At 43.3% G+C, this 11,604-nt stretch overlaps 2 protein-coding genes across 2 annotated transcripts; both read right to left on the reverse strand.

Annotated features, from left to right (window-relative positions):
* Nucleotides 1–1,343: 1,343 nt before the first annotated feature.
* Nucleotides 1,344–6,492, reverse strand: smim24 (small integral membrane protein 24). The gene is made up of 3 exons (XM_088622113.1): nucleotides 6,335–6,492; nucleotides 4,379–4,508; nucleotides 1,344–1,775 (listed from the first exon to the last, which is right to left on the reverse strand). Exons 1-3 carry the CDS (start codon nucleotides 6,399–6,401, stop codon nucleotides 1,676–1,678), a joined length of 297 nt encoding a protein of 98 aa, XP_088478239.1. The 5' UTR covers nucleotides 6,402–6,492; the 3' UTR covers nucleotides 1,344–1,675.
* Nucleotides 6,493–7,385: 893 nt separating this feature from the next.
* LOC148638976 (uncharacterized) lies at nucleotides 7,386–10,117 on the reverse strand. Its single transcript, XM_088622112.1, has 3 exons — nucleotides 9,900–10,117; nucleotides 8,521–8,798; nucleotides 7,386–7,930 (listed from the first exon to the last, which is right to left on the reverse strand). Exons 2-3 carry the CDS (start codon nucleotides 8,708–8,710, stop codon nucleotides 7,689–7,691), a joined length of 432 nt encoding a protein of 143 aa, XP_088478238.1. The 5' UTR covers nucleotides 8,711–8,798; nucleotides 9,900–10,117; the 3' UTR covers nucleotides 7,386–7,688.
* Nucleotides 10,118–11,604: the final 1,487 nt, after the last annotated feature.

An 11,604-nucleotide genomic window follows, 5' to 3' on the forward strand; every position in this document is an offset into this window, starting at 1 on the left:
ACTGTTTTCTTTGGGTGGCAAAGCTAGTTTAAATAGTTTGCTAGTTGTATTTTTTTTTTACTAACTACTGCTTTTCTAATTGGATAAGATACGTATCTGGTAAAAATAACGTTTTTCTTTTATTGAAAAGAGTAGTGTAAGTTTTGGTTAGTGATTGTAAGAGATTTCCTAGAGGGATAAGAGGCTTCAAATACTACCTTGTATGACCTTAAACGAAGGACTTTTCTTAATTTATTTTTGAGTGATCTTCGGCATCAATCTTTCCATCTTCAGACCGCTAGCCTCACGCAGGGGTAGCGGCTGACTTTAAATACATTAACAGGCTTTGCTTTCAGTCAGAACGACTCTGTTGCCACCTAGTGGTCCGTAAAAAAAACACACACTTACCTTAAAATGGGCCAGATGACGGTGGACTGTCTGACTTGACTACTTTATTTATAATTTTTAGATAGCGTTACGCTAATTGCGTTCATCTCCGGGCCGGGCTGTTTATGCAGGCATTGCTAAATCATCCACAGCACCAGACCGAGGCAATAGTATTAAATTCTTGTAGGTAAGGCGTGTGCGGGTGAACTTATTTAAGCCTTATTGCTCTCTACCGTGTACTGTATTTATTGTTCTGGCTGCTTAATGACTGTCCATACTAGGTACCGTTTTGTAATGTACTTCCAGTGTCCGTGTGCAGTATATATGACAATAAACTCCTCTACGCTCTCTTCCTGAAGTCTTGTGCTGTGGATGATTTAGAGAGTTTCCCTCCAACATCGCAGACTTTCGATATGACAGCTTTGTTACAGTAAAACGATTGTTCATTTCTCACTCCAAGATCGGCCGGAGGATGTTTTTGTTTTAATTCTAGAATATCGCTTAAAAAAAACATAAAAATCATTTCCGACACGCTGAACTCTTTTAACAACACTATATAAATATCCGCCTTTTAAATGAAACAAGTGCTGATAGTTTGGAAACATTTTGTACCTCAACAGAAAGGAAAGCGATTAATTGAATTGTGCAAGTGTGCATTGCATTGTTATGCGTTTTTGTTACATCCGCTATATGTATATCCATGCTTTGGGGAACAAAGAAATAGGACCATTTGTATGTTGTTTTTTTCATTATTTCAAAGTTTAGAACTGTTGTTGTTTTTTGCAACAGTAGGTTCCGTAGTTGGTTTGCACGTACTTTAGTTGATTTATTTGTTGGTTTAATTAACTGCGTAATTGTGCAGAAATATTTCAGTATTTCTAACCACGCTCCGTAGTGTTTAATAGATAACTGTACCTGAAATTAAATCAGTGTTTCGAGTTCACAACTGTAAAGGACATTAAGAAAAAACTACATACTGTGTGTCTAAGAAAATAATTTAATTGTTTAATTGGCTGCATAACTTCAAACAAAAAACGTAAAACACCAATGAAATGTGTTTGAGATCCCAGTGTTAATTTCAATAATCCACATTCCTAATCGATATTTTAACAGCTGGCCTTTGTAGCCTAAGTCTGATAGGCGGGCGACCGCTCGGGAATTTGTCTGCGGCCGGTGCTGCACTTCGGGGGATGCTAGCGAATGCAACTGATCTCTTTGTCCCTGAAAACACCACCACAATCACAAGAGAGGTAAGGGCTCCCCAGCCGATTAATACAAAAAAAAAACATTTTCGACGCAGTCGCTGGCATTAAAAACTGGTCTGGGAGCTGTCTTTAGCTTCGGAGACTTCAACCTCCAGGGCTGGGTTGTCTTGGCCGCTTTTCCTGCGCTCCCCCGCTCCCTCCGGCCTGTAGGAAGACGAAGAACCCTTGATCGATTAACTTCTTCAGCACATTAGCACGTCACAACGAGAGGCGGCTTTTCAACACAACAACCCTGCCTTGCAAATACCGTAAACTGTGACGGACGTGTTAGCGCACGGTGCAGAGGGCACGATACTACTGTTCTGTCCAGTAATTATCCCCTTTATTGCGATGCGAGTTTTTGTTTGAAAAATAAATGTGACAGACCAGTTCGATGCCCAAGTGTGATTTGCCCTTTCTTCTATAGAGCGATAGTAATAATTGCACAGTTCTAGAGGGACAACAAGCTTTATAGACTTGGCATCCCCTTGGCGCAAGAAGTTGATTTAATTGCTCCTAGCCCTGAGGAAGTCTATGCACGTACAGTTCGGAGGGTTTGCAGCATGCCCTGACCGGCTGCGCCTCTGGGTAATTGACTGCCGGCGTTCAGCATCTGAGATCTGTCATCTTCCCTGTCTAGTGCGATACACTTTCAAGAAAGCCTTCTCAGAACAGAGCTCTCCACCTGCGCGTCCACGCTTCCACTGAGTGAAAAACGATCATCTTTACCTTTAAAAAAAAAGAAGAATTTATGGAGGGGTCCTTTATTATACGGCCCCGGGAGTGTCTTTAAATGGAGGTGATCGATTTAAGTGTTCCTTACAAGACTCAAAAGCCGTGGTAGCTCAGACGGCAAGGGCGTCTCGCTCCTGACCGGAAGGTCCTGGATTCAATCCCAGGCAGGGGCAGGCGATGGAGCTTCTCTAATTCCCAGGTTCACTCAGCCTGCTGTCCAAGTGAGTACCGGGGGGTAACAGGCCGGCTGGAGCATGATGCTGACCACATCCCCCCACCTCCAGGGTCGGAGGTTTGAGAAAAGTGGTGGCCCTTGCCCCCCATTCCCCCTGGGCCTTTACAGCCTGGAAAGGGACCTGCCTACCTTTCCAGGCACCAGAGTTGCTGTATTTCTAATTTGGTCACGTGTGACTTTGGAAAGGATGTGTAAACTTTCTATAGTCACCAGAGTTGTTTATCAAGAAACTGGAATTCAGCGGTCTGGCATTTCAACCAGGAAAGAATTCAGAAAGGGCAGATAAGCTGCTATTTCTGTCATTCGGCGTGATTTATGAGCTGGAGCAGAAAGTTTGAAGGGTGTGTTTTTATGTTTGGGGACGCGGCCAGCCCTTTTTTTCAGTGCCTGTGTCTGATCATCCCCGCGTTTCGGGTTTTCTGTCCTCTAATGCTCTGTGAATACATTTACATCTATAAAAGCCCCACATCACATTTTCTTGCTGTATTTAGAGGTTTTTGTTATGAAAAAGAACTGTTTTTGTGCTTTTTAAATTTCCGCCCATGGTCTACAGTAGTTTCCTACTGAAATTTACACCTAATTAATCACTGTCAGTCTGTGATGGACTGGCGTCCTGTCCAGGGTGTACACTGCCCTGAATGCATTACTTTCCAGGTGAGGCTCCAGCTCCCCCCTGTACTGGATAAATAGGCTGGAGGGACCATCATTAATGGTATTTGCTATTTTAATATCCAGTGCAGTTTATCCCTACTTTGGAAACCCAGCTTGGTCGTGAAATGTGACATACTATATATAACTCAGGAAAATAAGTACAGTGCTATACGGCAACCTCTTCTCCTCATGACAGACACAGGCAGGATGTGTTAGAGAGGAAGTTTGTGCTCCCAGAGCCACAAGATCTTTGGTTTTCATTTGAGCTGAGCTTTTATCCATCCTTCCATTTACCAGCTTTATCCAGTCCAAGACTGCAGGGGAGCTGGAGTTTATCCCAGCAAGCAACAGGGAGCAAGCAGGGTGCTGCCCCCGGAGCATTTAATGACTTTGGAAGACTTTGATTTCAATTCTAGCTGCTTTCAAATCGTTGAGTCCCTGTGGGACCTTCAGAGCTCTGATTGTCCAGGCCCAGGAGTGTGGATCGTAACTGAGCTGTGGAACAGACCAGCCTTGATCTTCCTGACACATTGTTTATCAATTGGGTAACACTCAGTTACTTAATGGAAACATTTAGTAAACTAATAATGTATTATTCTCTTAAATAAACAACAATAAATAAGATTATTGCTTCTTAGGAAAGGTTTTCTAGGGCTTATAAAGCTGTCAGTTTCAGAGTAGTTATGTATTTGAAGAGACTATTAGAATATTATTAGTTCCATCAAGGGCCCAGGTAGAACGAGTGATACAAGCTGCTGGGGTCTCTAGCAGACTGGTTGGAAAGCCATCCATCCTTTATCTAACCTCTTCCTCCAGTTCAGGGTCACGGGGGAGCCAGAGTCTATCCCAGCAAGCAGCAGGTGCAGGGCAGACCGTTACACACACTCTCACCAGGGCCAGTTCTGTCAGGAGGTAACTCAGAATCAAGGCAGGATGTGCAAAAAAGCTCCGAACCGAGCCATGTTCCACGACAGCCATTTCCTGTTTGCTCCTTGGCTTGGCTAACTGCCAGCATGGGAGAAGCAGGTGTGCTGCGCAGCGTCTCCCGGGAGCCACTGCAGGGTACTGAAACGCAGTGCGGTTTGCAAAGCGCAGCGTGCAGGCTGCAGAGCACCTGTTTGTGCCGTTCCCCCGGGAGAGCACTTACTCGTCTGTTTTGAAGAACACTCGCTTGATGATGAGCAGGACGAAGACAAGGAACAGGAAGCCCACCACAGCTGCCAGTCCGATCAGCCACGGCTGCAGGGTGGCAGTGCTTGAGCTTGCCCGCAGCCCACCTAGTCATGGGAAGAGAGAGCCAGCAAGGTGACAGGTAGTTCAGTCATGACACCTGGTGCTGAGGGCCCTGTCTGGCGCTCTTTTGCCTTACAGTTGTTCTGAATCCTTATATCACCATCATCCTCACGTAGGCACCCATTAACGAACCCAACCGAAATAGCAGGATCACGTCTTTCTGCATTTTCCGAGGTTAGGAGCGGAAAAGGGCAAAATCAATAAATTCCTGGTCTGCATCCTTAACCATAAGTTGTTTTTGAGGGGAGGGGGACTCTTGTCATATACAACACTTAGCTAGAATTCTGCCCAGTAAATTACTTTAATCTGCACAGGTGCCCTCCAAATGTGGTAACAAGGCAGCATTACAATTTTATTACTGCAGCTTCATTAGCACAGCTACTGCTGATCTTGCAATCCCGCCTGGAGAACTCCAGAGGCAGGCTGCGTGCCAGCCATCACAAACAGCTGACAACAGGTAGACGGACAGGAGATACCCCGGACATTTTCTCCTCGCAGCTGGAACACTAACTACAGTAGCTCAGTGCTCTCCGCTGGCTCAGTCCAGCCAATCTCCTGACAATTCATTGTGCTCACTTTTACGGTCAATAGGATTTTCTATATAAAGAAGATCATGGCTGCGGCACAGCATGCACGCGTGGAATTAAAAGGAAATGAAATACAAGGCATGATAAATCCCAGTGCAGAGGAAGGTCACAGGTTGAGCAATTAGGTCCTCTAAAGCAGAGAACAGGAGCTGTAGTAAAACTGCATAGATTTAGACTGGGGGTGTGAAACTCAGTTCCTGGGGGGCCTCTCAGTCTGAAACTCAGTTCTCATTTTTGTTCCCACCTGAGGGGTCCATTAAATAATTAACCTGATCATTTTCTTAGCTTGACTCACACAGCAGCAAGGTTCAAAGGTCTTTTCCAATTGATTAGGTAAGACATTCACTTCATTAAAAACCTACAGTAAGAGCTCCAAACAAGAGGAGACCATTCAGCCCATCCAGCCTGTTTAATAGTTAATAAGTAATTGATCAGAGGTGTTGACTTCAACATCACGGCCGGATTGAATCGCATAAAGACACAAGACCTATTATTTAAAGATACAGTTAATCATAAAACACCTGAGAGCCTGGTTAGAAGTATTATGCATTTAATTTAAATGCTTAGACCAATTATATAACTGCATGTTGTCAGTGGTTTGAAAACCCTGCCATCTCAGTGCAAAGAAAACATCAAACACGAGTTACTTAAATTTTAAAAGCATCTGTCAAAGGAAGGCTCATCATTTCTTGTGTATTTTGCTACAGTAGGTTACTGCTTCTTCCATTACAGCATGACTGAGACCATTTGGGAAGCTCTTTTAAGAGGATCTCTGTTTTTAGTACATTATTTTGATAAAAAGAAGACTGGGGTTTGCAATATGTTTTATTGTAAAATGTATTATAAATGTATTATCCATCCATCCATTTTCCTAACTGCTTTTCAACTCAGTGTGCTGAGCTGGAGCCTATCCCGACAAGCAACAGACACAAGGCAGGGTACACCCGGGTCAGGACGCCAATCCATCACAGACACACACACTCATTTTTAAATGCGAATTAGTAGCCAATGTCTTAACTCCTGTTTTCTTCCATTGTGATAATGTAGGATCATATAAAACAATACATGAAGGCCGAATGGCTAGATTTCTGCTTTGTGCAGTGTCTACATGTTTCTGACTCAAACAGTACATACAGTATAGAACGATCATTTTAGGCAAAAGCTAAACTGTTGGTGTAACTTGTGAACATAAAACAAACAGAATCTTTTCCTAATTGACTTACCGTGCTCTGCTTCACAAGCTGAAACAGCCAGCAGCAGACAGGCTAGAGATCTTCTTTGAAGGGACATTTTGTTCCTGTGTTTAGTAGCGTGTTCTCACCTGTGCCTGCTTCATGAACATCCCCTTCAAATGTGATTTTCGCACAGGGCGAAGTGCAGGGCGATAGTTTTTATCAGTAGTTACCAAGAGATAGGTAGTTTTATTACTGTTCTTACTCTTTGCACCAGTGATTTCAATCACAGGATGCAGGGTGTAAGTTCTCTGGGAAACAGAACTGTAATCAGATGATAATTCAGTTCAGTCTTCATTATTGTGATGGTATTTGCAAGGGAATGAAAAAGAACAAATTATTTTATTTTGCTGTATTTTAATAAAAATTAATTTGATGAAACACAAAAGGATCTTGTGTCAGTGCTACATTTGGCGATGAGCTGTTAGCTGTGGGAACTACAGTACACTTAGTTTCATTGCTGGTAATCAGACTTGGCATTTCAGTCTTCTGAAAGTATTGGACAACTTTTTCTCTTTTACCTATCAAATTTGGTCAAGTGTTGGCTCCGAATCACCAATAATTGTGGTGATGTAGCCAGTGTCGATTCTAAATTTTTTCGGTCTAACATTCTTCATTCACAGCTCCACACTCAGATACAGAGTCAGGGTGTGGTTTGGTGACTTCAGGCTGGTGCATTAATGATCCTCTGGAAAAGCAGTTGGGACAGCACAAAATGTGAAGAAATTAGGACATACTTCTGACAGGTATTCTTGTTCCCCAGCTGATAAACATACAAATGAAAAACGCCTGGTTTACCACCCAGGTGCTCTCCTCGCTTTCCCATTTAGCTCATTTGGCATTGAAAACCCAATCACGTCAAAAAGCTCATCAACCCCCAGACGTGATCTACAGTGTCCAAACGCCTACCATCACCCCAAGCAAACGTGACCTCACATCACTTGAAAGTCTTTTTGCAGATATGGGAAAATTCTCTGTTGATTATAAAGCACAGATTTAACAGACAGCATCTGCTCTGAGTAATTGAAAGAGAAAGTTTGAGTAAAGAGAGATGAGGATATTTATTAAATTATTTCACAATACTGAGTAAGGAGACTATGGTGCAGGCTGTTTTTTTCTACTTCCCAAATGGGGAGATGAGGAGGCTTATTATGCTGGTATTTAAAAAAAAGACATATTTACTGTATAATGCAGATATACATTGATGTAGCATCCTTTGTGCAGCAGTATCCAAGCATGCTACTCAGATTTGAAAGCATAGCCTGCCGAAACCAAGATGAAGTTCAGTACAGTTGACAATCAAATGCAAAGAAAGAGAAGGATCCGCTCCCTGAGCCTGGACTGGTCAGCTGAGCTTTCCAAAGGCCACCTTTGGCCCGGATCGCGGGGGGCGGCTCTCTCGGGTGTCAGAGATCACCCAGATGGCGGGCACCCCCCTTCTTCCCTCTACCACCACCTCGATCTGCTCGGCCTTGGCCAGCTCCTGCAGCTCGGGGCTGGTCTCGGGGGACCAGTCCACCTCAAACTTGTCCTTACTCTGCCAGGGATTGACCCTCACTTCCTCCGGCTCCATCCCAAACAGCCAGTCTGTGGGGAAAACAGAGGCGGGCCGGCGATGAAGAGCAGGAATGTTCCTTCAACTCAATAATTGGTTCAATCATTTAGCTAATTAGGTTTAATGAAGAGATGAACCTTTAATTTAACAAATCGTTCGCTTATGGCTGTCCAGGCCTTCGGGGACCTGAGTCTGATTCCCCTGGCCTGGACGGACCAGGAAGCTTGTGGTCAGCTAAGGCATATGGTCCTGCTGTTGGCATGGGAACCACCACCACAAATCTGAGTATGAGGTTTGGTTGGTGCGGATGGGGAAATGGAGAAGAATTAGGCCTAGGGTTTAAGGAATTATTAATTTAAAAAAACTAGAGGTGAACTTGTGTGTCTGTATCTGCTGCTACCAAGTCCCTCACAGGCTTCATCCCGAGAATGAAGCTCATGAACTTGCTAAGAGTAACAGACAGCTACCCAGGGGTATGAACCCTACTTGATAGCTGAACGATTCCCTTATCTGTTGGACTTCCTAGCCACATCATTGAAACCAGCATTCTCACACATGCCGGACCCCACAGCAGTGGCCCCTGAGCCCATAAACGCCAGGATTTCCCCCCTGGTGCTCGTACCTGCAAAGTCGTGGATGAGGTCCTTGATGAGGTGGCCGATGATGGCGTACAGCATAGCCACCACGATCAGAGAGGCCATCAGCAGGTACAGGATGTATTTGGGCAGGTAGATGGCATCCCGGGACGGGGGCTTGTATTCCTCAAAGAACACCTCCTGCTCCTCGGGGTGAAAGCTCAGATCTGGATCCATCTTGGCGCTCCAAGAGTTCCGCTCTGTCCCCTTCCCACCACACCTCTGAGCCTAGGCTGTGTGTGAGACTTGGGCTAGTCCTGCTAGTCTGCAAGAGAAATGAATTTGTTTCATTAATCTGCGAACTCATTTGCGGTGTTTAGTTTGATATTTTACACAATTCTAATTCTAAACAATAGGGCTGTCAAATAAGAAATGGTTCTGCAGGTGGATGCTCAGAGCAGCATGCCTTTCATTCTCGCTCGTAGTGTTCCATAGCACAGAAGCAGCAACCCGAAAACCGTCAAACACAGCTGTCAATTACGGATTGGGTTGATGCATAAATCTTTTGGACATTTCTAAATTTATCAGAAGCAAATTTAAATCAATTGTCCATCTCTTTATTGAATTTCATTAATTAGACACTAAACTGAGCTGTGGGAGGAGGTGCTTCTTTCAAAGTCGACTAACTGTACAACACACTTGTAGAACAGAAATCCGGATCCCAGACATGAGGTCACAGCCTCTGAGCCAGACTGAGCCAGTCAAACTCAGGTACTGCAGGGTCTTGGTTCCAACCTCAGTAATCAATTAAACAACAAGCTTAATTATTATACTTTCTTAGACACGTGTGGGATTTTTCTTAAAGGCTTTTACAGTTGACAACTAAAAGCACCCACTTCATAAAAAGTACAGTTACTGTACATATCTGTAAAACACTGAAACACTTTGGAGCCATGTTAAAAATATTACAATCATGTAAGTTAAATAATTAGGCCTGTATCTGAGAGCTCGGGTGGAATATAGATCAGAAGACATTAGCATGTGCTGTAATTGACACCTCTGCTCTAAATACACATGACCTCAGAAACAAAGTGACTGGACTTACAAGCTTACAAACAGACACAAAACAGGATTTACACAGCACACACAGAACCCATATAAGAAGACTTTAAAACAGAGCTGTCTTACAGGCTCACAAGCCATGGTTTCTACTGCTAGTTATTACAACAAGGAAAGATGTGACAGTCATGCAGATCACTTTAATTTTAGCTTTAACAATCTTAAAAGTGACAGACATTAGTGCATCCACCACAAAACAGACCAATGCGTGTGCTGAATGAATGTCAACATACTAGTGAAACTGGAGGCGTGCTGTCAGACTCAATAACACCCCTTTGCTGTTGACCATGATAAGGTAAACACTCACCGCAGTAACTGTCCAGAGACATGGGGAACAAGCAGAGAATGTCCCTGTCCGTCTTCAGTTTCTGGTAAAGCAAGTTAAACATCTGCAATATGAGTGATTAGTGTAAATTATTACTACAGATACCACTGTCATTATTACTACCCCATTATCAGAGCCACCATAGTCAGTGTGCAGTCTCTAATTCCCTGGTGATCTCGTCTCCAGATAATTAACTTAATCCGACACGTTTCAAGAAGAGCTGTGGGCAGATATGGGGGGGAGAGCTGGCCAGGCTGCCATGCTGAGCTGGGATTGGTGAGAGCTGTCTCTCCTTTGGGGCAGTTGCAGCTGCTGCTCCAGACAGAATATCACAGAGCTGGAGTGGGTGAGGATCGTTTCAGGGGAAAGACTTGATTTTCCCAGAAACTCCTGTCTCTTCCCTAATTATTTTCCATGAGCTGCTTTATTGTATGTGCTTTTTCCTTACTGTAGCACATAGGTACCATAAAAGAGTCCCACGCGATGGAAATGGAACAAAAATGATATCATAAAGCACAAATGTTTTGCTTTATGTGTAAAACTGACATTCTGTAACTGCATCTTGACTCCCACAGCAGAAAGAATTCAATTAGTGGAATGATCTTGTTATACTGGTTAATCTTGCCTGGTTGGTAGTTAGTAGCTAATTGATCTGAGGATGTCTTGGAAGAAGCCAGGGTATTGGGTTCAGCAGCGTGCCTAGGTAGTTTGTTCCAGACTTTCTATAAATACGTTCCTCCTATCCTCAGCTTTTAATGCACTCAATGTAGTAGTTTCCACTTTGTCCTTTTGCTCATGTTTCACTACATGCACCTTCACCTGGAGTCTTCTCGGTGTTCAGTTCTTTCAGCCGGTCAGTGTAGGACAATCTCTCCAGCCCCAGAATGCATCTGGTTGCTGTTCTCTGGACTGATTCCAGCAATGTGGTGATGACAACTGTACACAATATGTTAAATGAGACCTTATTAGTGTATTCATTTTAACCTAATATCTCTTGATTAAAGTTCTGCACTTTTACTGTAAGTGTATAACATTTTCCTGTTGCTTCCCCACATTGTCTACAAGATGGAAATAATGTGTCAGCATAAATCAATAAGTAATCAGTCTCAGAAAGCTAGCCTGCCTTGATTGAAATTCAATCAGAAGCATTATCGGATAATGGATTTTACTTTTAGAGACTAATCTTTTAGCAATTGTACTTTCAGTAACAGAAGGAGAACATGTGATTGAATTTTAATATTTTTAACTATGTTAAACTGTAACTTAAATAGGAGACTAGAACTAGGCAGCAGTGTGGAGTAATCTTTAAACCTGGACATGAAGGTTTGAGGGTTCAGATTCTACATAGATCACTACTGTTGCACCGTTCAGCAAGCTCTTCACTCAGTGCACTATTAAAACACCCTGCTGTATGAATGGCTACATGCTGTACACACCAAGACCAGGTATAGACAGCTGTGGTTTGTTATAGGATCTGCTTTGAGACTGGCATAGCACAAACACAACAAACCAAAATACATTAAGCACGATTTGTATTGATACCAAACACATTTGTATCTAAGACAGTGATGTCAATTAGTGTCCTGGACATGAAGGGTCTGGAGATTATTTAGACTTAATTAAAAGCAGACAGGTCACCTTTAGTTACTCAATGGAGAAGATCTTTATTTAAACTCACTAGGTCCCA

The sequence above is a fragment of the Lepisosteus platostomus genome, chromosome 27 (genome assembly GCF_059453375.1).
Source record: "Lepisosteus platostomus isolate fLepPlt1 chromosome 27, fLepPlt1.hap1, whole genome shotgun sequence".
Classification (NCBI taxonomy): domain Eukaryota; kingdom Metazoa; phylum Chordata; class Actinopteri; order Semionotiformes; family Lepisosteidae; genus Lepisosteus; species Lepisosteus platostomus.